This window comes from Acomys minous, assembly GCF_964271855.1.
Source record: "Acomys minous genome assembly, chromosome: 8".
Classification (NCBI taxonomy): Eukaryota; Metazoa; Chordata; class Mammalia; order Rodentia; family Muridae; genus Acomys; species Acomys minous.
This window is the reverse complement of record NC_140489.1, coordinates 102,118,533-102,142,846: the sequence shown is the minus strand read 5'-3', so window position 1 is coordinate 102,142,846 and position 24,314 is coordinate 102,118,533. Positions and strand designations below refer to the sequence as shown.

At 49.4% G+C, this 24,314-nt stretch overlaps 1 protein-coding gene across 1 annotated transcript; it reads left to right on the top strand.

The window, feature by feature from the left end:
• Window positions 1–1,263: 1,263 nt before the first annotated feature.
• On the top strand, window positions 1,264–24,255 carry TRIM54 (tripartite motif containing 54). Its single transcript, XM_084791236.1, has 9 exons — window positions 1,264–1,746; window positions 17,159–17,331; window positions 18,316–18,487; window positions 20,293–20,388; window positions 22,823–23,056; window positions 23,344–23,366; window positions 23,486–23,610; window positions 23,720–23,812; window positions 24,107–24,255. The coding sequence occupies exons 1-9, from the start codon at window positions 1,579–1,581 to the stop codon at window positions 24,115–24,117; spliced, it is 1,095 nt and encodes a 364-aa protein (XP_084647362.1). The 5' UTR covers window positions 1,264–1,578; the 3' UTR covers window positions 24,118–24,255.
• Window positions 24,256–24,314: the final 59 nt, after the last annotated feature.

The following is a 24,314-nucleotide window of genomic DNA, read 5'->3' as shown; positions in this document are numbered from 1 at the left end:
CCATACACATCACAGTTTCTAAGCAAATTTAGCATCCCTGCCATGGATTCAGTAAGCATCCTTGGAGTGGATTCACTAAGCATCCCTGGAGTGGATTCACTAAGCATCCTTGGAGTGGATTCACTAATGCAGTTGTGGATCAGGATCACACACTCTCACGTCGCAACCGTAAGGCAGGTGTGAGCTGGCACAGCAGCCACCTCTTGCCTTTTGACCCTCCCTCTGATGATGTAACCAGGGCTAGCCAGGGGCTGGTGACGTAGCTCGGTAGCAGAGCTTCTCTAGCACACGTGTGACCCTGAGTTGACCTCCAGCATCACAGAAGCTGGTCCCAGCGCTTCAGATGTAGAGGCAAGAAGATCAGGAGTTTAGAGTGGGATGGTGAATTCCAGGGCAGCCTGGCCCACATGAGAGCCTGTTCTTACTAACGGAGAGGGAAGTGTATGGTGAGGTTGCTCAGTGCGATATGGCTCTTGTCACCAATTCTGATGACCTGAGTTTGAGTTCTGAAACCCGCATGGTGGAGAACAAGAACTGACTCCTGTGGGTTGTCATGTGACTTCCATGCGGGCTCCATGCTGAACCTACCTCTCCCGAAGTAAGTAAGTACAGGGGTTTTGTTTTGTTTTGCTTTAAGGCTGTAAGAAAAAAAAATGGGGCAGACCTAGGGGCTGGAGAGATGGCTCAGAGGTTAAGAGCACTGCCTGTTCTTCTAAAGGTCCTGAGTTCAATTCCCAGCACCCACATAGTGGCTCACAACCATCTGTAATGACATCTGGTGCCCTCTTCTGGTGTACATACAGGCAAAACACTGTGTATATATGATAACTAAGTAATTCTTTTTAATGGGGGCCGACCTATGGGACAAGGAGTCCTCTCTATGGTCTGGTGTTCCCCTTCTGAATCATGCAGTCTCCAGGAGGAAGGCCAGGGTCACCGCTTAAGCCTGTGGAGGAAGAGATGACACTGTCTGTGGATCTGTCCAGACCCGAGCCATGTGTGACATCTCCCCCACAGGCTAGTTTAAACTGCACTGATGTTTGGAAGAAGGTCCCAAGCCACAACGAGGAGATCATGTCTGCAGGAGCCTTCCTAGTAACAGCAAGTGAGCCTGTACCTTTGCTGGCCACCCATTCCTGAGTGAGTCAGGGTCACTCAGTCCGGGACAGCTGTGGCTCGCCTTACATGAGCTAAATTGGGACCTGGAATGTCACACGGATGCCCCTTGTCTCCCCACCCCCACAGTAATATTAATCTCTCTAGGGAGGAAGGGACAAACAGTGCTGCTCCCCGAAGAGTGAGCAAGAGGGTGGTTTAGGAGAACAAGAGATACAGCTACAAGTGCCTGGTGAGGGTTCTGAGCAAGGAGTGTAGACAGAAGTGTCTGGAAATAGGCAGACGTGAGAGACACGGTTACAGGAAGGGCCAGGAAACGTCACTCTTTGAAGAAGGAGCAATAGCAATAGCAGGGAGCCCAAGAATCCATAGACACCACACAGTGACCGAGGAAGGGCGCACAGGCAGTGAGGGCCGGCCGGGAACAGGGCCACAGCAAGGCAGGCACCAGAGCACCCCGGGATGAACTTCACCGTGGGTTTCAAGCCGCTGCTAGGGGATGCACACAGCATGGACAACCTGGAGAAGCAGCTCATCTGCCCCATCTGCCTGGAGATGTTCTCCAAGCCCGTGGTGATCCTGCCCTGCCAACACAACCTGTGCCGCAAGTGTGCCAACGACGTCTTCCAGGTGGGCTCAGGGACAGGCGGGTTAGGTCAAGGAGGAGGACAGTATAGGAGACCCCACAGGTGGGGGGAGGTAAAACTGCCCTGGCTGAGTGATGGGGGCGGGGGGGGGGGGCAGGCTGCTCGTAGGATCCCAGAGCAAGCATGAGTCAGCAGCTGCCCTGAGGCTGGCAAGCACCAGCCTGTGTCTCAGGCAATCTAGAAAGTGTGATGAGGCCTTGGGGGGCCGGAAAGTGGAAAGGAAGGGTGGTTTTGCATGGGCTTGTGGGAGCTTGGATTAGATTTCATTCATTTTTAAGGCTTTTCTGGAGAAGAGATCGATGAAATGTTGAGGCAGTGAGGAATAATAGGGTTGTGAGATGGTTTCTGGGTGAAGGCACCTGCTGCCAAGCCTGACAACCCGAGTGTGATCCTTAAAACATACATGGCGGGAACTGATTCCCGAAAGTTGACCTCTGACCTCCACTTACATGAACACAGACAGATACAGACACACACACACACACACACACACACACACACACACACACACACACTTTAAAATAACAGCTGGGTATGGTGGTACGCTCCTGTAATTCTGGCACTTGGAAGGGCTGGAGCAGGAAAACTGTCATTACTACTTTGTTTTGTTTTGTGTCTCATTTTTGGTTTTTCGAGACAAGGTTTCTCTGTGTAGCCTTGGCTGTCCTGGACTCACTTTGTAGACCAGGCTGGCCTCGAACTCACAGGGATCCACCTGCCTCTGCTTCCTGAGTGCTGGGATTACAGGCATGTGCCACCACGGCCGGCTTGTGTCTCATTTTTGAAACAGGGTCTCTCTATGTAGTCCTGGAACTCCCCATTCAAACCAGGCTGACCTTGAACTCACAGACATCCTCTTGCCTCTGCCTCCTTAGTGCTGGGATTAGCAGTATCACCCCCCAAACCCCTGCCACCACCCCCACCCCCGCCAAATGCTTGGCAATTAATTGTCATGATCTTTTTTTTTTCCCTTTGGTTTTGGTTTTTCGAGACAGGGTTTCTCTGTGTAGCCTTGCTTTTCCTGGACTCACTTTGTAGACCAGGCTGGCCTCAAACTCACAGCGCTGCACCTGCCTCTGCCTCCCAAGTGCTGGGATTAAAGGCATGAGCCACCGCCGCCGCCATCACCACCCGGCAATTGTCATCATCTTTAGGCTAACCTGGTTTATGTAATGAACTCTGGACCAAGGTGGGCTACATAACAAGACTCTGTCTCAAAAGTAAATTAAAAAAAAATCTAAAATTACAAATTGGTGAGAAATCCTACAATGACTGCAGAGCTGTGTAGCCAAGGCAGAGTTCCTCTGCCCATGAGGGAGCTCGGTTGACACAGTGGGCCAGGGCAGCGGGAGTTCTACCTAGGCTTGCATTTGTGATCCTTTCTGACCTGGTAAAGAGGCCTATGGGATAACTGGTACTCAGGTGGCTTTCAGACAGACAGAAGGCAGAAACACACTTCTACTTCCCAGAAATGCCTGGGTATCTGTGGCCACGAGGCCAAGCATAACTAAGTGAAGTCAGCGATACCATTTTTGTCCACACATTTCAAAAACAAAAGCAAAAGAGCTGGCCATGGTGATGCATGGCTGCAAACCCACCTTGGGAGGTGGTAGCCGGAGACCAAGGTTAAGGCTGGCTTGGGCTATAGGAGACCCTGTCTACCCAACTAAATAAATGCATACGCCAGAATCCTTTATAAGTTCATAGGTTGGCGTTCTTGCTCTGTGTCATTGGTAGAGGTTTGAGTAGGCCGTAGACTGGAGCAGAGGTCAGGGAGTGGCGAGGCAGGGCTCACATGAACAGACACGAGACCTTGCAGAAGTAAAGCTGAACACATCAGAGCTGGCTGTCGTGGTGTGCCAGTCTGTGATAGGAGCATCAAGGATAAGCTTCTTGCCAGGAGGCAGGCTCTGCGGCACATGCCTGGGATCCCAGCATGGGGAGAAGCCCCACGAGCTGAAGGCTAGCTTAGTCTTTGTAGCAAGTACACCAGCACAGCCCAGGGCTCTGTAGCAAGACCCTATCTCAAAAGAAAAGAAAGAAAGAAAGAAAGAAAGAAAGAAAGAAAGAAAGGAAAAGTTTCTCCTGGAGAGGTGGCTTGCTCAGTGGTTAAGAGCACTTGTTGATCTCCCAAACAACTCAAGTTCAGTTCCCAGCATCCACATGGTGGCTCACAACCATCTGTAACTCCATTTCCAGGGGCTCTAATGCTCCCTTCTGACCCCACCCCCACCCTGACACAGGCACCATGCATACAGGCAAAATATGTACACACAAAAGAAATCCTAAAAGAAAAAAAAAAGTACACATGCCCTCCTCAGCCCCTTTTCTCTCTTTGGTGACATGGGTTAACCCGGGGCCTTGTGTGTACTAAGCATGCGTCTTACCATTGCCCTACACCACAAGCCCCACACAAGGTTGTTCTTACTGTGTGTGTACATGCGTGCACACTCATGTGCATACATGTGCCCACAGAAGCCAGAAGAGAGTATCAGGTCCCCTGCGGTTGGAGTTGCAGCTGTTTGTGGGCTTGTGATTTAGGTGCTGGGAACCAAACTCTAGTCCTCTAGAAGAGCAGCATGGGCTGCCACCTGCTGTGCTGTCACCTGCTGTGCTGCCACCTGCTGGCTAAGTTAGGTAGGCCACCATAACATTTCTGCATGCTCCGTGTCTTTTGCCTCCTTCACTGAGTACCCAGGACCCCCAAAATCTCTCCTGCCATTGTCCCTGCGAGTCCTCTTAAGGTTTCCTTTTATTCTGGGCTGTAGCGGCCTGGATCGCCCTGTCTGGGGCCTAGACTGCATGTATTCTGACCCTGTCTCAAACCAACAAATAAAACCAAAAATTCTCACCAGATGTGGTGCCACACTCCTGTAATCCCAGTATCCAGGAGGCTGAAGCAGCAAGATTGTTGAGTTTGAGGCCAGCCTGGGCTACATAGCTAGTTCTGTGGAAGTGGAGGTGGCTATGCCTTGCCCACTCTTGTGGTTTTTCCTTTGGTCTGAATAACCAACACCTTTTAAGATGAGATATCCAGAAATGGCATCTTTCTTATGTATTTATATGAAAACATCTATTGCCCCCTACCCTCTGTGTGTGTGTGTGTGTGTGTGTGTGTGCGCTCGCTCTCTCTCTCTCTCTCTCTCTCTCTCTGCCTCCGTCTCTCAGTGTGTGTTTGTGTGCACTCTGCCTCTGTCTCTCTGTCTCTCTCCCCCCTCTCTCTGTCTCCCTCTGTCTCTCTCTCTCTCTCCCCCTCTCTCTGTCTCTCTCTCACTGTCTCTCTTTGTCTCTGTCTCTCAGTGTGTGTGTTTGTGTGCACTTTGTCTCTCTTTCTCTCTCTCTCTCCCTGTCTCTGTCTCTCTCTCTCCCTCTGTCTCTCCCCCTCCCTCTTTCTCTGTCTGTCTGTCTTTCTCTCTCCCATGCGTGTGCCATGCACATGTGTGGAGGACTAGGTTTTCTCCTTTCACTATGTAGAACCCGGGGATTGAGTTCAAGTTGTCAGGCTTGGCTTTACCCACTGAGCTATCTCTCTGGTCCTGAGGCATCTCATTATTAGAATCCAAAATATGTGAAGTCACAGAGAAATTTGGAAAACTAAGTTCTGTACAAAGAAGCTAAGGGGCAGGGTATGGCCGCACACGCCTTTAACCCTCGCACACGAGAGGCAGAGACAGGTGGATCTCTTCTAAGCTCAAAGCCAGCCTGGTCTGTACAGTGAGCTCCAGACCAGCCGAGGTTGTTATAGGAGATTCAGTTTTAAAAATGAGCAAGGTTGGGGATTTAGCTCAGTGGTAGAGCACTCGCCTAGCAAGTACAAGGCCCTGGGTTCAGTCCTCAGCTCTGAAAACAAGACAAGTTTCTTTAAGAAGAAGAAGAAGAAGAAGAAGAAGAAGAAGAAGAAGAAGAAGAAGAAGAAGAAGAAGAAGAAGAAGAAGAAAACGAGCAAACAAACAAACTCAAGAATGTTGATTCTCAATAAGGTATCAGACAGGAGCAGCCAGAGAGGGACTCTAAAGTGCCATGTGACCTTCCTTCCTTCAAGGCAGAACAGTGAAGCTCTAGATCTCGGAAGGTTTGGGGACAAGCCCTGTGCACGGGCAGATGCGTGGCACACACCTGTTGGTGCAGCTCAGGATGCTGTGGTGAGGAGGAGCTGGGAGGTTTGAGACCAGCCTGGGCAACATTTCAAGATCCTGTCTTCAAACAAACAGACGAGCAGTTGGGGGTTATCAGCGGGGGCTAGCCTAGCATGCCCAGGGCTCTGAGCTTAATCCCAGCACCAAGTAAACTGAGTGTGGTGGCTTACACCTGTAATCCATACACAGGAGGTGGAGGCATGGTAATTTGAGGCTAGCCTGGGCTACGTGAAACTCTGTCCTAAAAACCAAACAAATGAAACCCAAATTTATGTAGATTAGTTGAGAGGTAGCATGGCCGTCAGCAGGGCTCTGAGATGGCTCTGCCAGTCCGGAGCAGAGCACCCAGCCAGCCTCCTCAGGGAGCGGCGTGGACAGCCCAGTGCTTTATTCGGGAGGGCCTGGGGGAGGCTGACCCAGTTACCCAGCTGCACCCGTCTATATACATTACAGCTCAGTCTGAAAGATGAGCATATTTCGTTTTTCACACACTGCCTCCACATTTTGACAACTCTAGGCATAATCAGATTGTCTGTTTTCTAAGTATGGCGACGAGAATAGGACTTTAGTCCCCCCATCTTCAAACCACTGAGGAAGAAAACCTTCAGAACATTGCCTAGAAAGTCAACACTTACAGACAGGACACCAGTATACCGCAGTTACATGTTTTGTTGTTGTTGTTCTGTTTTGTTTTGTTTTTTGAGACAGGTTTTTCTGTGTAGCTTTGACTGTCCTGGAACTCGTTCTGTAAGCCAGGCTGGCCTCGAACTCATAGCGATCCACTTGCCTCTGCTTCTACCTCCCAAGTGCTGGGATTAAAGGCACGTGCCACCACTGCCCAGCTCATATTTAATTTTTTATGTGTAAATTCTTTTCAAATATCTTGGGAGTTTATAGTAGGAAAAATGAATCTGCCACTAACTTCAGATCTTTAATTTGCTTTATCAAATACAAACAAACATTACCAACTTCCCTGAGAATCTTTCTAAAAATCTCCATCCTTAGGCACATGTTTGTTCATATATACACTTGCGCTAGGCCAATTGCTTTGTTCAACTCTTCCTCCTCCTCCTCTTCTGTGTGTGTGCGCGCGCGCTTGCGTGTGCATGTGTGCGTGCTCGTGTGTGTTGTGTGTGTGTGTGTGTGTGTGTGTGTGTGTGTGTGTGTGTGTGTGTGTGTTGAGACAAGGTTTCTCTGTGTAGCCCTGATTGTCCTGTAACTTACTTTGTAGACCAGGCTAACTTTGAGCTCAGAGACCTGCCTGCCTCTGCCTTTCAAGTGCTGGGATTAAAGGCGTGCGCAACCTTCTTCTTTTGTTTTTGCTTGCTTGGTTGGCTTTTTAAAAAGTATTTTATTAAACCGGGCATGGTGGCGCACGCCTGTAATCCCAGCACTCGGGAGACAGAGGCAGGCGGATCGCTGTGAGTTCGAGGCCAGCCTGGTCTACAAAGTGACTCCAGGACAGCCATGGCTAACACAGAGAGACCTTGTCTCAAAAAAAAAAAGTATTTTATTTCATTTTAATTTATGTGCATTGGTGTGAGGGTGTCAGATCTTAGAGTTACAGACAGTTGTGAGCTGTCATGTGGGTGCTGGGAATTGAACCCGGGACCTTTGGAAGAGCAGACAGTGTTCTTAACCATTGAGCCATCTCTCCAGTCCCTGGTTGGCTTTTTTTTTTGTTTTGTTTGTTTTGTTTTCAAGACTGTCCTGGACTCACTTTGTAGACCAGCCTGGCCTCAAACTCAGAGATCATCCTGCCTCTGCCTCTTTGAGTGTGTTGTTTTGTTTTGTTTTGTTTTGTTTTAAAGGAAATTCTTATATTTTGGGTTGTGAGCCTAACCTTTAACAGCTGAACCATCTCTCCAGCCCTCAAAGGAAATTCTTGATCATCACCATCCATAATCTAATCCTGACTCATCCAACACAGTTTTGCCTGTTACTTTTATCATTGTTGTTTGAGAGAGAATCTTAGTGTAGCATAAGCTAGCCTGTACTCACTGTGTAGAGAATCTCACAGTGGCATAAGCTAGCCTGTACTCACTGTGTAGAGAATCTCACAGTGGCATAAGCTAGCCTGTACTCACTGTGTAGATGAGGCTGGTCTCTCATCTGAGTGTCCCCAGTGTTGGAATTGCAAGTGTTTACCATGATGCTCAGCGTCATGTTTGCATGAACTGGATTTCAAGCCCTCATCTTCATATTATTCTGCTTAACTGCTGTTATAAATCTATTTAAAGCTATAACACTCTTTCCTCCTGATCTGAAACAGAAAACTTCAAAATATGTCATTAACCCCTCTAATTTCTCCCTACTCCCTTCCCACACTCACACCCACTTAGCCTCCAAAAATTTTGACGGGAGCAAAGCTGTTGGTGTGGGAATTTGACACAAACATCTTCCCATGTGTTGCTGTATTTGTAAACTCTATTCATGTCCAAAATTACTGTAAAGCAAGCCTTCGGTGTATTTTTGTATCTGCCTCCGCTTTGCTGTGGGCACTTGTTTTCGAGAAGCAACCTGTTGTCCTTCAGCCGAAGACCAGAAGGTGCTAGAAGGAGGCTGCTGGAGGAAGTCCAGCTAGGGAGGGCCTGACAGAAGGAAAAAAAAAAAATGAGCCCTGCCGCACTGCGACGGCGTGGCCCTGTGGGTAGAGTGCTTGCCTAGTGTGCAGCAAGCCCTGATTTTTGATCGCTGACGTTGCAGAAACGAGAAGTAGTGGGGAGATGGCTCGTAATCATAAATGCCGTAATCCCAGCATTTGAGAGGTAGAGGCAGGAGGATCAGATTTCACAAGTTATCCTTAGGGATACATAGTGAGTTCTGGGCCAGCCTGGTCTATTTAAGACTGAATATGAGAAGAGGGGGAGGGGGAGGGGGAGAGGAAAAGGGGGAGGGGAGAGAAAAAGGGGGAGGGGAGATTACACTTCTCTAAGGGAAAGAAGTCTGGGAAAGGTAAGCTTAGTCTCACGCTACCCTGGCTTCAGCTACTTATTCAACCCAGCTGCCGTCAAATACAGGCCTCCGCTCAGAGTTGGCTTTATTTTTGGCTTTAAAAAAAAGTAATTAATGCCGGGCGTGGTGGCCCACACCTTTAATCCCAGCACTCGGGAGGCAGAGGCAGGCGGATTGCTGTGAGTTCGAGGCCAGCCTGGTCTACAAAGTGAGTCCAGAATGGCCAAGGCTACACAGAGAAACCCTGTCTCGAAAAACCAAAAAAAAAAAAAAGTAATTAATTAACTCATTCATTCATTCATTTTTCCATTCTGACTGCAGCCGCAGTTTCCCCTCCCTCCCCCTCCCGTGCAGGCATGTGTGAGGGACCGAGGCTGACATTGTCTATGGCTCTCCATCCTTCTTTCTTGTCCCCGCTTGCTCCCTCTCATCCCTGTCCAGCACTGGAGTTATAAACTTAGTGCCATGCTCATCTTCTATGTGGTCTCTGGGGATCTGAACTCATGTCCTCATGCTTGGGTGGCAAGTTCCTTATCTGAGGAACTGACTCCTTAGTCCCAAGGGCTGTTAAAGTAGGAACAGCTCTTGCAATTTATTATTATTATTATTATTATTATTATTATTATTATTATTATTTTGGTTTTTCAAGACAGGGTCTCTCTGGGTAGCCTTGGCTGTCCTGGACTCACTTTGTAGACCAGGCTGACCTCACACTCACAGCAATCTGCCTGCTTCTGCCTCCCAAGTGCTGGGATTAAAGGCAGGCACCACCATGCCCAGCTGCTCTTGCAATTTTAATAATCTGCTTTCAAAAAAAAAAAAGCCAGGATGTGCTGGTGTACACATTTAATCCCAGTACTCAGGAAGCAGAAGCAGGTGGCTCTCTGAGTTCAAAGCCAGTATGGTCTATAGAGCGAGTTCCAGGGCAGCCAGAGCTATATACAGAGAAAACACACACACAAATAAATATGGATGATTCTCTCTCTCTCTCTCTCTCTCTCTCTCTCTCTCTCTCTCTCTCTCTCTCTCTCACACACACACACACACACACACACACACACACACACACACACCACATACACACACAGGCTGGCTTTGAACTCTTGGCTTTCCTTGCTTTATCTCGAATTTTGGATTACAGGCAAGAGACACCATGCTTGTATGGGTGATCCCTTTAAAGGCTTTTCTATTTTGCCACCAGGGTCCTCCTCACTCAACCCCTTCCTCTCTGCCTCTTAAGTTTCAGTTTCAGCAGAGAGCTCTCAGCCAGTATTTTAGTTTTTAATAAAAACCTGGATATTCCATGGCTGGGCTGCTTTTCACCAGATGTCTTCCTGCCATTCTGTTCCTGTACTTTGCCTAGTGTGACCTAGAGTCTGTCTCACAAAATTCACAAGGCCATCAGGTCACAGGGGTAGTAGCCTGTGCCCCATATTAGCATTCTCCAGGTAGCCAGGGAAGAGGGCAAACACTGTGAGCTGTGTACACGTTTGCCGGAGTGACTCCATTAGGGAGTTTCTCTAGAGGGACCAGAGAGGCACTAGAAGGCGTCGTGCAGCCCTCAAGAGAAAGGTTCAGACCACGGCTGCTGCGCCGAAGCCTTGAACAAGGCCTAGAATTAAATTCCCTTTACCTGCTCCGTTCCTTGTTTGTTTGACACAGTGTCTGTCGCCTGTGTCTCAGGATGACCTTGAACCCAATGTGTATCAGAGTATAACCTTGACCTTCTCCTCCTCTTGCCTCAACCTCCCAAGGTATGTGCCTGCCACCCCACCCAGGTCATATGATGCTGGAGATCAAAGCCAGGCCTTGTGCACACCAGGCAAACACTGCCAGCTGAGCCACATCCCCAGACCATTTGCTTCATCCCCTTTGTTTTCTGTGGTGCTGAGGATGGAGCATCCTACGCATCATTCTGCCCCTGAGCTGCATCTCTAACTCTGTTCATTTTGTTTCAACCTTCACAGTGAAAAGGGAGCAGTTATTCCATGCCCTGTGGCGCCACACAGTCATTATTTTACAGTGTAGATTAAGGTCGCAAACGTGTCCTCTCTGTTCATGTAGTGCTTTACACTTTGTTGGGCGCCTTCTTGAACGTCATTCCATAAAGCGGTGCTACGGCCATTGTAGGGGAGAAAACGGAACACAGGTTACAGTCACCCAAAGGGGCAGGGTGGGGACATCCATGTAGGTGCCACACTCTGTTTCCTAGGGTGATGCCACTTCCTCCACGAGTCACATAGTTGGCACATGAAATTGTGCTTTATGGGGCTGACTCTGAGCATGACATCTCATGGGAGAACACAGCAGCTGTGGCATATGAAAGAGCCAATCAGCTACTCCTTAAGATAGCAACGTAAACAGCAACAGAGAAGCACATTTTGGCAACTGAATATTAATTAGATGGAGAGAAATCTTTACCCAGAATAGAGACAGCCATTCCTTTGAAGGCTTATTAAGGCTCTCATCTAAAATTCCTATTTGTGATGAGAAAATTTAGGGACCCACACTCAGGGCAGAGGGTAATTTCAGTCTGTAAAGCCCGTGACCCCTTCTATACTTGGTCTTAGACAAATGGCCAAGAAGCAAGTGGCGGTTTCGTTTCTTTTTTTGAGACAGAGTCTCACCGTGTAGCCTTGCCTGGCTTGGAACTCACTACATAGGCTGTGGTGTGATCACCATACTAGCTACGGTTCCATTTTAAAACCAATGTGTTGTCAGGTGAGGTGGTCTACACCTTGAGTGGCAGCAGTGGGAGGCAGACACACATGGCTCTGTGAGTTTGAGGCCAGCCTGGTCTACAAAGTGAGTCCAGGACAGCCAAGGCTACATAGAGACCCTATCTAAGACAAAAACAAAAACCAAACACAAATAAGCAAGCAAGCAAACAAACAAGCTATGAGATCAGCAGTGGGCCTAATAACGTGATAAGAAGTGATCATAAGCCGGGCGTGGTGGCACACGCCTTTAATCCCAGCACTCGGGAGGCAGAGGCAGGCGGATCATTGTGAGTTCGAGGCCAGCCTGGTCTACAAAGCGAGTCCAGGACAGCCAAGGCTATACAGAGAAACCCTGTCTCAAAAAACCAAAAAAAAGGGCTGGAGAGATGGCTCAGGGGTTAAGAGCACTGTCTGCTCTTCCAGAGGTCCTGAGTTCAATTCCCAGCAACCACATGGTGGCTCGCAACTATCTATAATGAGATCTGGTGCCCTCTTCTGGTGGGGAGGCACACATGCAGGCAGAACATTGTATACGTAATAAATAAATATTAAAAAAAAAAAAAAAACCAAAAAAAAAAATGATCATAAGTGCAATGTGATATGCAAACAACCGATCTCTGTGGGTGACGTCACAGGGGGCTGTTTAGAGTGCTGTGGTTTGTGGCATCCCTTCATTGTCACAGGGATGCTCAGTCCTGCTGGAGGTTAGTGAAATGTGTACCACTAAGCCCCCTCTAAGCTCACAGACTCCCTGGACTCTCTCTGGATCTCGCTGAGTCTGTGGCCTCGGGCCACAGCATCTCCCTGGCCAGCACCCAGGCCTACAGCTCGGAATCTCTCCACCTTCCTCCTGTCCCCAAGTCCAGACACTGGTCAGTCCAGATCCCACCTGTGCCCCGTCATTGACTGTGGCACTTGCCTTCAGTCTCCCCCATCCCTCCATCCGTGCTAACTCTGTTAAAGTAAAATCTACTCTCCTTCCCGCTCCCAGTTTAGAAACCCAGCCTACAAAACCAAGTTTAGATCCTCAGAGATTCAGAACCCTTCTGCAGTGAGGCCTTCGTATCCAGCTTCCCCCACCCCCATCACTTCATTTCTTTCTTTTCTTTTGGGTGGGTGGACGGTGGGGGATGGACAGGGTTTCTCTGGCTGTCCTGGAACTTGCTCTGTAGATCAGCCTGGCCTCAAACTCAGACATCTGTCTGCTTCTGCCTCCCAGTGCTGGGATTAAAATTATGCCGCCACCACCAGGAGCCTTCCCAATTTTAAATTAAAGCTCCTGTAGTCTCTCCCATCTTCTCAAGGGCTTTCCAGGCCATCTCTCTTGGCTACCTGTCTACCCTGACTTCAAGCCCTTCTCAAATGGCACCTTCAATTTGAGACGCTGTAACAGTCGTTCTTCGTGGACCTCCCGAATCTTATTTGGTTGGTTCTTTTTTTATCACAGCTCTCTAGCGCCGCCGTTTGTTGCTTGTTGTTAGGTGTGAGCACTGAATTTTGTGAATAAATGGTTTGTTTTGGTTCTGTGTTTGATCTGTGTTTTCAAACTCCAGAGTCCCTTTTTTTTTTTAAAGGGAAATTATGTAGAAGTTTGATACAGGTTGTACATACCTGTAATCCTAGCTCTTGGGAGGTGGGATCAGGACAATTGGGAATTCAAGGTCATCTTGAACTGCAGACTGAAGTTTGAGGCCAGCCTGGGTTGCCCTGCCTAAAAAAAAAAAAAGGCGGGGGGGGGGAGGGGGAGGAAAGCCAGTGAGGGGAAAAAAGTCAAGACATGCTGTACTTTTACCCAGATTGCATTGCTGTTGCCTGAGGAATGATACTGAGATTTTAAGCATCTGCCACCACACCCAGCTTTCATGGTTCTGGGTTTTGAACTCTGGTCCTCATGCCTGTGAGGCAAGAATTTCAATCGGGCTATCTCAGCACACGCACACATTCTTTTTTTTTTTTTTCAGACTAGGTCTCTTATAGCCCAGGCTGACCTTGACCTCCTGATCCTCCTGCCTCACAAGTCGGGTGTGAGGCACCATGCCCAGTTTCCCCCACTGTCTTTTCAAAAGCTCTTGAAGATTAGATCAGATTCAGCAACACCCGGGAAGCCTATAGTGCCTGTACTTGATGACCACAACAGGCCCTCAAGCCTGGGTGCAGTGCTAACAGTGAGTCTCATGCGTTTGGGGGTCAGGAAGAGGAAGGGCAAAGGGAGAGAGAGAGAGAGAGAGAGAGAGAGAGAGAGAGAGAGAGAGAGAGAGAGAGAGAGAGAGAAAGCAGATGTTAGTGACCTGGGAGGCCCCTCCCCTCCCTTCAAGCGTTTACTGAACACATTCCGTGAGTGTCAGTCAGCTTTAGTCGAGTGAGCTAGCTCCCTCCAGGATGCACAGACTTAGAGCTCTCTCGCTACCTCCTCACCTACCTGGGCTCTAAATATTGATAGGTTATTGCATTGAGCAGGAAAAACAAACAAACAAACAAACATAGCTCTCACCTAAAAGGGAACAAGAGATAGTTTATTTGACAACCAAGTCTGCATGACAATGGCTTGGGAACACAGATTCAAGTTATTCCAACATGTTCCAGCATGGTAGGAGTTTCAAGAAGGTTTTTATTATTTTAAAAAGGATTTTGATGGCATTTTCATTATTTATCATGTGTACGCATAGGCAGTGTGGTGGTCAGTTCTTTTTCCATCATTTTGGTCCAGGCAAGCTGTCATTCTGGTCCTTACAAAGTGTATACAGTAGCAGAACAACAACAACAACAACAACAAAATCTTATAAATCAAGGCACTTAAGCCAGGCATGGTGCACACACCTTTAATCCCAGCACTCGGGAGGCAGAGGCAGGCGGATCGCTGTGAGTTTGAGGCCAGACTGGTCTACAAAGTGAGTCCAGGACAGCTAGGGCTACACAGAGAAACCCTGTCTCGAAAAAACCAAAACCAAAACAAAACAAAACAAAAATCAAGGCACTTGATTTTTGAGCTGGGCAGTAATAGTGTCCTGGCGCTTGGAAGCAGATCTCTGTGAGTGCAAAGCCAGCCTTGTCTACAGAGTGAGTTCCAGGACAGACAGAGCTACATAGTGAGACACTGTCTCAAAACAATTTTTTTAAATGCCTTAGTGGAAACATCAGGTAAGAGGGTTTCAGCCGGGCACTGAGATCTCTGTGACAGGCCTGGGGGGGGGGGGTGTCATAGAATAGCATTTTTAATGGTGTAGGCTAGTGGAAGCTAGTGGTATGTTTACATTAGAGATTTTCCTAGGAGCCACAGGGATGAATGTCAGACCGAACCCAGAGGGGAGCGATGGACGCCTGTTAAGAGAACTAAAACCAAGATAACGTGGCTGCAGACCTGCACCACTGCAACATTCCAGCTCCCCAGAGTCCCGGAAGTTCACAGCCAGATAGTCAGCGTGTAGAGTCTTTATAGTAGGTGTGGCTCTGGCCCCGCCCTCAGCTTCAGTTCACACCTGAGATCACACCCCTTCGAACATTCCCTAAACCCAACAGTGCTCATAAAATCCTAACGGGAAGCCTAAGAAGGGCAGATTGCAAACCCAGCCTTGAGTAATCGCCGACCCGTCTGTTCCAGCTTCGTGGGTCTCAAGAAAAACTGTGTTTATAGCAGAGCTGTCTACTCCTCACAGACTAAGCTGTTTGTCTCTGGGGGCCACATTTCCTGCTTGGCCGCTGGAGAAAAGAATGAGGATCTGACCTGTGTGCTCGTGTGATGGGATGCTGCCTTCCCCTCTAGGAGTCCTTACGATGATCCCACGTTCCTGTTGGAGAACAGGGATTTAGAGTCCCCAGGAGCCCACCTGTAGAACATACTCACAAACGTGCGGAGTCGACGGTGGCCACTGTTTCTGCTGTTTTCTATGAGTCTCCAGGCCAGTGGTTCCCACCCTTCCTGATGCTCTGACCCTTTAATATAGTTCCCCCCCACCCCCGTCGTAGTGACCCCCAGCCACACAATTATTTTCATTGCTACTTCATAACTAATTTTACTACTATTATCAACCATAATGTAAATGTCTGTGTTCTCTGATGGTCTCAGGAGACCCCTGGGAAAAGGTCATCCAGCCCCCAAAAGGGTCACAACCCAGAGGTTGAGAACCATTGTTCTGGCTCATCAAGTTGTAGTTTTACTGTAAATGAAAAGAAAACCCCCAAACCCTGGTTGTAAGTGCTGGGGACGTAGCTTGGTGATAAAAGGCGTAATGTTCACAACGCCCGCCATTAGACCATGGCACCATCCCCATGTCTCACTTGAGCAATCACAAAACAAGAGTGACACCTGCTCTCCTCCAAAGAACAAGCTGGCAGGGCAGTCCAGGATTGCCTCCTGAGACAGTAGCTCCTTTCACCTCTGGGCTATTCTCAGTGCCTCTGCTACGTCCTGGCTCAGGATGGCCGTTCAGCATGAATCTACACTCCAAACAGGAGAAAAGAGAACATGAGGGAAAGAGGGCGTGGCTCCTACCACTAGAGATACTTCCTAAAACTGCACAAAAACCTTTGCATCTACAATTGCAGAAAACAGTCACCTGGCCACACCCAGCCAGAAGGGGCGTGGCTGCGTGGTCTGTTTCTATACCACGGACCTTGCCAAGTTAGACAATCTGTTACTAGATAAAGGAACATGGTGGGGGCGGTGGGGGGAGGGTGTCTACGCCGCTTCTTGCCAAAAATGATTTTTAAAAATGTTTTACATTCATTTACTTATGGGGGTGTGGGTGCCACAGAGTGCATGCCTGTGTAGGTCAGACGAAAACTTGCAGAGTGGGTGGGCTCTCCCTCTGCAAAGTGGGTTCCAGGGATCACACCCCGAGCGTCGGGTTTGGTGGCAAGCACCTTTATCCATTGAGCCATCTTGCCAGCTCCCTTTTCCCCTCTCTGTAGACCAGCCTTCGGGGTTCATAGTTTCTGTCTCACAATTTCCAGAATGGACACAAGATCAGATCAATTCTTAGCCAAAAATTCAGGGACAGAGAACTTGATTGGTTGCATCAGGTCAGGCGATCACCGCCTTAGTCAGAGCACTGTCGTGGCAGGATAGCGCTTTAAAGAGAGCGGAGAGACAGAGAGACACAGAAGAGCCGGGAATGGGGGAGGCACACCTACAATCCCAGCACTTGGGAGGTCTAGGAAGGGGGATTAGGAATTCAAGGTTATCTTCCATTACACGCATACACACACACACACACACACAGAGTCACCTTACATGTGGCCCATAAGGGTCAAAGCTGGAGGACATTGGCTGTACTGCCAGTCCCTTGCCAGTGTTCCTGTTTCAGCATTCCTGTCAATGCTCCATGCTGGGCTCTGAGGATCAGTATTGATCAGGCCTTGGCTAAAGTGATGTTCTGCATGCAGGGACACACAAAGAGCTTGGCTGAGGCATGAGGCAGAGGCAGAGGCAGGAACCCATCTTAGTCATTTGACAGGCTCCTTTCTGGGGACACCAGATGCAGAGAAGAGCTAAATGTCCCCTTCTTATCGCTCCTGTGTCCAGCCCACCCCTTTCCCTTCCTCATGCCTCATTGCACGTCTGTTGGCCTGTCACTTGTCCTTGCAGGCCTCTAACCCTCTGTGGCAATCCCGGGGCTCCACAACGGTGTCTTCGGGAGGTCGTTTCCGCTGTCCATCTTGCAGGCACGAGGTCGTCCTGGACCGCCATGGGGTCTACGGCCTGCAGCGGAATCTGCTAGTGGAAAATATCATTGACATCTACAAGCAGGAATCCTCCCGGTAAGGTGCTTGCCTCTCTCGAGGGAAGAGCCCGCACCGTCAGGGATAGAGGGCCCGTGTTAGGTCACCATGGCTGTGATGAGACACCATGACCAGAAACAGCGTGGGGAGGAGACGGTTTGCTTGGCTGATACTCCCATATCATAGCCCATTACAGAGGAAAAGTCAGGACAGGAACTCAAACAGGGCAGGAACCTGGAGGCAGAAGCTGATGCTGCTTACTGCCTTGCTTCTCATAGCTTGATCAGTCTACATTACTATAGAACACAGGACCACCAGCCCAGGGATGGCACCATACCGAAGGGACTGGGCCCTCCCCCATCAATCACTAATTAAGAAAATGGCCGACAGCCTTGCCTACAGCCTCATCTTATGGAAGCATTTTCTTTCTGTCTGTCTGTCTGTCTTTCTTTCTTTTTTCTTTTTTCTTTTTTTTTCTTTTTTGGTTTTTTGAGACAGGGTTTCTCTGTATAGTCCTAGCTGTCCTAGACTCACTTTGTAGACCAGGCTGGCCTCGAACTCACAGAGATCTGCCTGCCTCTGCCTCCTGAATGCTGTGATTAAAGGCGTGCGCCACCATGCCTGGCTTTTTTGGAAGTATTTTCTTAACTGAAATTCCCTCCCCTCGGATGACTTTAGCCTGTGTCAAGGTGACGCAAAACTGACCAGCACGAGAGGGATGAGGACAATGGAGAAAGGACCCAGAGAGGAGGGGATTACCCCCACCCCCACGGAGGCCAGTGCTCAATCTTATTCCATCCTCCTGGTCTGGGATAAAAAGTCCACCCCAGCATCCTTGACCTCATCAGCTCCCAGGACTTCCTGCCCTGTGGGACATCTTTGTCCGCCCTCCCTCCGATAGGCTCTTCTTGGGTCCAGGCCTTCTTTGAGTATCTCTTCTCCCCCAAAGGGAGAACACTGTGTAAGTTGCTTACCGCCCGTCACAGCCTGGCTCCCTGACAGTTGCTGCTACCTTGCCCTCAGGCCACTACACTCCAAGGCGGAGCAGCACCTCATGTGTGAGGAGCACGAGGAAGAGAAGATCAACATCTACTGCCTGAGCTGCGAGGTGCCCACCTGCTCTCTGTGCAAGGTCTTTGGGGCCCACAAGGACTGTGAGGTGGCCCCGCTGCCCACCATCTACAAACGCCAGAAGGTACCTAGCCAGGGAGGGATTCAGGAAGGGTGTTTAGGATAGGGCGGTTCTCACTCCACTCTAGGTGATGCATAGCAGATCGGGGCCCACAGCCCCAGCTCTGTGCTGGGCTGTGCACACAGCGCTGAGGAAGTCACCTGACCTCTCTGGCCCTGACTTTCTTCTCCTGTCCCATAAGGTGAAGCTGATGGTTGCCGTCCTCATAGCATCAGGGAATACATGATAGATAATACACCAGAGGACCGGGCACTCTCGAGGCTTCTAAATCACACAACTAGCTTCTGGATGTGCTGTGACTGGCACATGAGAAGAAAAGGGGGATCCTAGGAGGCGAGGGCAGGGTCAGAGAACCTTTGCAGAGAGAACAGATGTCGTTTCTCAGATGGCCAATGCTGCCTAGAGATGGAGGCTATGCCACAAAACCTGCAAAAGGTGAGTGGGTAGGGGTGTGTTTAGGACCCTACAGCCTCAGTTTGTGTTGGAGTCCCAGGATATGAAAGCAGTCACGTGTAGCAGCTGACTTTTGACAGAAATGAACGCAAATTCTAAGCAGGAGGAAAATACCTCAATGTAGCCTTAGGCTGACCGTACGTTAAGATCAACAGAATAATCGTCCACAACCGAAGACACACGGAGAAATGTACTACCCACACCCACTATGTACAAATGGTTGTAGAAAGAGTGCCCAGGCATGGTTGGGCACTCTGCAGGCCTAGCTTGTGGGATACTGAGGCAGGAGAATCTCTAGTACGAGGCCAGCCTAGGCTACATAAAGAGTTCCAAGCCAGCCTGGGCTATATGAAGAGACTCTGTTTTTTAAAAAAATATGAAATAAAACAACAATAAAAAAGTAGAATTGGCTGTCAGTGGTGGCACGTGCCTTTAATCCCATTACTCAGGGAGCCAGAGGCAGGTGGATCACTGTGAGTTCGAGGCCAGCCTGTTCTACAAAGCTAGTTCAAGACAGCCAAGGCTACACAGGGAAACCCTGTCTCAGAAAAAAACCAAAACAAAAACAAAAGCCAAATAAAATAAAATAAAGCAGAATTGTATATATAGCACACTTGCCTAGCACAAGAGTCTGGATAGATACCCAGAACTGAAAAAAAATATATATATAAAATGACTATGTAATGGCCAATGGCCTGTTGTGTACACTGTAATCTTGGTTACTAGGGAGGCTGAGGGAGGATTAAAAGAAATACAAAAGCAGTTTAGACAGTATAGAAAACCTAATCAAAGAAAAACCAAACCAAAACCAAATGGAAACAGAGATTTGACAAAGAACCAAGTTGAGCTTTTAGAAAGTGGTAACTTGAAAAATCAACAGATGGTCCAAGGGATGGGTTTCTCAGAAGAAAGAATTACTGAACACAAGAAGTGTACAAGCACCAAACAAACAAACAAACAAACAAACCCAGGATGCACAGCACCGGAAAGTGAGAGGCTGAAGATGAGAAGTCCTAACAGTCCTATTTGACTCCCAGAATGACAAGAAAAAGAGAGGGCAGTGTTGTCTGCACAGATAGCTCTAAGCACCTTTCAGAATTAGTGGAAGGCGTGACTCTGCTGACACAGCATTTAGCCCAGCCAGAGGCTGGTCCACGGTGGGTGTCGAGAGAGTGTTACTTCCTTCACATGTGGGGTGGGGCAATCCTAGAATCCGCAGGATGCTTTCTCATCCTTCTCTAGTTATCCCAAGACCGCTAGATCTTTGTAGATGTCCCTGAATGGGTGAGGCAGGATGAGAGGGTGCAGCTACAAGCCCGGCTTCCAGCCCTAACGGTGGCCCATGTACGTGACAGAGTGAGCTGAGTGACGGCATCGCCATGCTGGTGGCAGGCAACGACCGGGTGCAAGCGGTGATCACACAGATGGAGGAGGTGTGCCAGACCATTGAGGTGAGCTTGGGCTGGGGGGGGCGGCCAAGGGGGGCAGAGGGATTTAAAGAGAACTGTTCTTCTTTGACTTCTAGTCAAGCTGGCCAGAAAGCTTCTGGACTTCAGCTTACAGAGTGGGTTGTTTTTAGCCAGGTTGCTCCCAGCACTCACCAGCTCCGTAATGTTGGTCAAGTTCCTTACATTTTCTGTTTGTTTGGGGTTTTTGTTGTTGTTGTTTCGAGACAGGGTTTCTCTGTGTAGCCTTGTCTGTCCTGGACTCACTTTGTAGACCAGGCTGGCCTTGAATTCACATCGATCCGCCTGCCTCTCCCTCCTGAGGGCTGGGGATTAAAGGTGTGCACCACCACTGCCCAGTGCTTACATTTTCTATGCTTTGGTTTTGTTTGGTTTTTGACTATATGAACTAGTGATGACCCGAGAGGTCGGGGTAGGATAATCCCAAATTCTAGGCCAGCCTAAGCAACTTTTGGAGATCCTATCTCTAAATAAATTAAATAAGTAAATAAACAAGCAGAGTGTGGCCGCCCAAAACTATAATGGCAGCACTTTGGAGGCTGAGGCAGGAGGATTTCTCACTTAAGGTCTGTTTGACCCTGTCTCAAAAATAAATAAGTGGGACTGGAGAGACAGCCCAGTGGTTAAGACAAGGTATTGCTGTTGCAGAGGGCCAGAGTTTGGTTCCCAGCACTTACATCGCATGGCTCAAAACTGCCCGTAACTCCAGCTCGAGGAGACGTCAACTCCTCTGGCCCTGTATTTTCAGTTATGTGTATCTGTGTATGTGTGTGTGTTCCCACGGTGGTCAGAAGAGCCCATTGGATCCCTCAGAGTTACAGAAAGTTATCATCTGATGTGACTTCTAGGAACAGAACTCAGGTCGTCTGCACAGACAGGACAGACTAATGGCAGCCCATCTCTCCAGCTCTCTAGTCAACGTCTATATTTTGAAATATGGCTTAATTTCTTTCTTTTTTTCTTTTCTTTTCTTTTTCTTTTTTTCTTTTTTTGTTTGTTTTTCGAAACAGGGTTTCTCTGTGTAGCCTTGGCAATCCTGGACTCACTTTGTAGACCAGGCTGGCCTTGAACTCACAGCGATCCGCCTGCCTCTGCCTCCTGAGTGCTGGGATTAAAGGTGTGTGCCACACACCCCCCCCCTGGCGGCTTAATTTCATATGGGACAAAAAATTAGTTTTTTTTTAAAATGGCTTTTCAAGGGGCTGGAGAGATAGCTCAGTGGTTAAGAGCACTGGCTGCTCTTCCAGAGGTCCTGAGTTCAATTCCCAGCAACCACATGGTGGCTCACAACTGTCTGAAACTCCTGTTCCAGAGGATCTGACACCTTCTCACAGACACACATGTAGGCAAGACACTAATGCAAATAAAATAAATAAATTATTTTTATTTTAAAAAGTGGTTTTTCAAGACAGAGTTTCTCCACGTACTCCTGGCTGTCCTGGAACTTGCTCTGTAGACCAGGCTGGCCTTGAACTCTGAGAAATCCTCCTGCTTCTGCCTCCAATGTGCTGGGATTAAAGGCATGTACCCTCATCACCAGCTAATAGTCAATTTTTGTTGTTGCTCTTGTTGTATTTTCTTTCTTTCTTTCTTTCTTTTAAGGATTTATTTATTATGTATCCAATGTTCTGCCTGCATATATGCCTAATGCCAGAAGAGGGCACCAGATCTCATTACAGACGGTTGTGAGCCACAGTGTGGTTGCTGGGAATTGAACTCAGGACCTCTGGAAGAGCAGGTAGTGCTCTTAACCTCTGAGCCACCTCTCCAGTCTCTCCAGCCCTCTTGTTGTATTTTCAAGATAGGGTTTCTCTGTGTAGCTTTGGCTGTCCTGGAACTCATTCTGTAGACCAAGCTGGCCTCAGACACAGAGATCCACCTGAGTGCTGGGATTAAAGGCGTGTGCCACCACTGCTGGATTTAAAACTCAATTTTAAAAGATGATGCTGAAATGACACGGTAGCTACATCTTTTGTTTTCTTAAGAAGTAAGTGGAAATTAATGCAAAACAGAACCAGGGCCTGGGACATACATGGCTCCCAGTGAAGCCACTTTGAGATATATTGTCCTCATTATTAACTGAAAAGATCTGAGCTGCCGGGCGTGGTGGCACATGCCTTTAACCCCATCACTCAGGGAGGCCGAGGCAGGTGAATATCTGTGAGTTTGAGGCCAGCCTGATCTACAAAGCAAGTCCAGGTCAGCCAAACAAGGCTACACAAAGAAACATTGTCTTGGGAAAAAAACAAAAACAAAAACAAACAAACAAAAAAGCTGGATTCTGCGCCCCTAGTCGGGTCACTTTCCTTCTTGCCTCTCCTTGAGTTCTATTAAATGGGAAGAGGAATAAAATATCCTACAGAGGCAGCTGTAGAGGTGCTCAGCCGCGCTTTCCTTCAGACTTTCTCTGGTCTTTCAGGACAACAGCCGCAGGCAGAAGCAATTTTTAAACCAGAGGTTCGAGAGCCTGTGCGCGGTGCTGGAGGAGCGGAAGGGCGAGCTCCTCCAAGCGCTGGCCCGGGAGCAAGAGGAGAAGCTGCAGCGTGTGCGGGGCCTCATCCGTCAGTACGGAGACCACTTGGAGGCCTCCTCTAAACTGGTGGAGTCTGCCATCCAATCCATGGAGGAGCCGCAGATGGCTCTCTATCTCCAGGTGGGCGGAATGAGAGGGCTTCAGGCACGCAGGGTCGAGGGACTCGGGGCCGGGGGCGGGGTCAGTTACCTCCAGTACTTTCTTGTCACCTCGTGCTGGGGGGGGGGGGGAAATCACCCTTGCGTGCTCTCTCTCAACCTCTCCTTAACGAATTGAGATATGCGCCCCCCCACCCCCACCCCGCAGGACTGGTGAGAATCAGAAATGGGGCTTTGCCGGGGGGGGGGGGGGCCGCGGGGCGGGGGCGGGGCCAGCGCTCACCTTCGCCCTCCTTTTCTCCCCTGCAGCAGGCCAAGGAGCTGATCAACAAGTGAGTGGACTGCCGGGTGGGAATGGAAGGGACCCTGTGGATTCTTTCCTTCTGACCTGGGAGGGACTTGAGGGAGCAGAGGAGCCCTCCCCCCTGCTGAGCTCTCGTGGCCGTCACAGGGTCGGGGCAATGTCGAAGGTGGAGCTGGCAGGACGGCCGGAGCCAGGCTATGAGAGCATGGAGCAGTTCTCGGTGAGCGTGGAGCACGTGGCCGAAATGCTGCGGACCATCGACTTCCAGCCCGGTGAGGAAGCCGAGGGAGGGACTGTTTAGACCCGCTGAAGGGGCAGGATGTGGAAGCTACTGGCTAGAAGAGCCGCGGCTCCACATCACCAGGCCTGCCTTCCACCTAGGCGCCGCGGGTGATGAAGAGGATGAGGAAGTGGCTTTGGACGGGGATGAGGGCAACGCAGGGCTGGAGGAGGAGCGGCTGGATGGGCCAGAAGGTGAGAGTTGGACGAGGGGTTTGGGGTAAGCAAGCTCATGCCCCCTGGCGAGTGCCTTCCTGGAGGCACCAGGACTTGCTGGTAGCCCCTACTTGGGTGCCAAATCAACAAGAGCCACAAAGCGCGCCCCCTAGCGCGCGGAAAAGCGCTCCCTCTTTCCTAGGGCTTTGGGGACCCTGCGAGATACCGACAAGTAGAAACGTGGTTGCTTGGGAGTCCTGACTGTTTGGGGGCGGGCGGGGTGCCTTGTACTTTTGGAGCACCCGCCCACCGAGCTGTCTTTCCCGGACACAGGCCTGCACTGACCCGACCCTGATCCAGAGCTCGCTCCCGCAGTAGGAAGCAAGGGATGCTGAGGATTTGCGCAGAGACCACAGTGCCACCCAGCTCTGCGACCCACCCCCGGGAAGGTTCTCAATAAAGGACTCTTGAGTCGTCCCACGTCCTAGGCTCCTTTCGCTGTCCGCCTCTTAGGCTCAGCTATAGAAGCAGCCTCGCCATC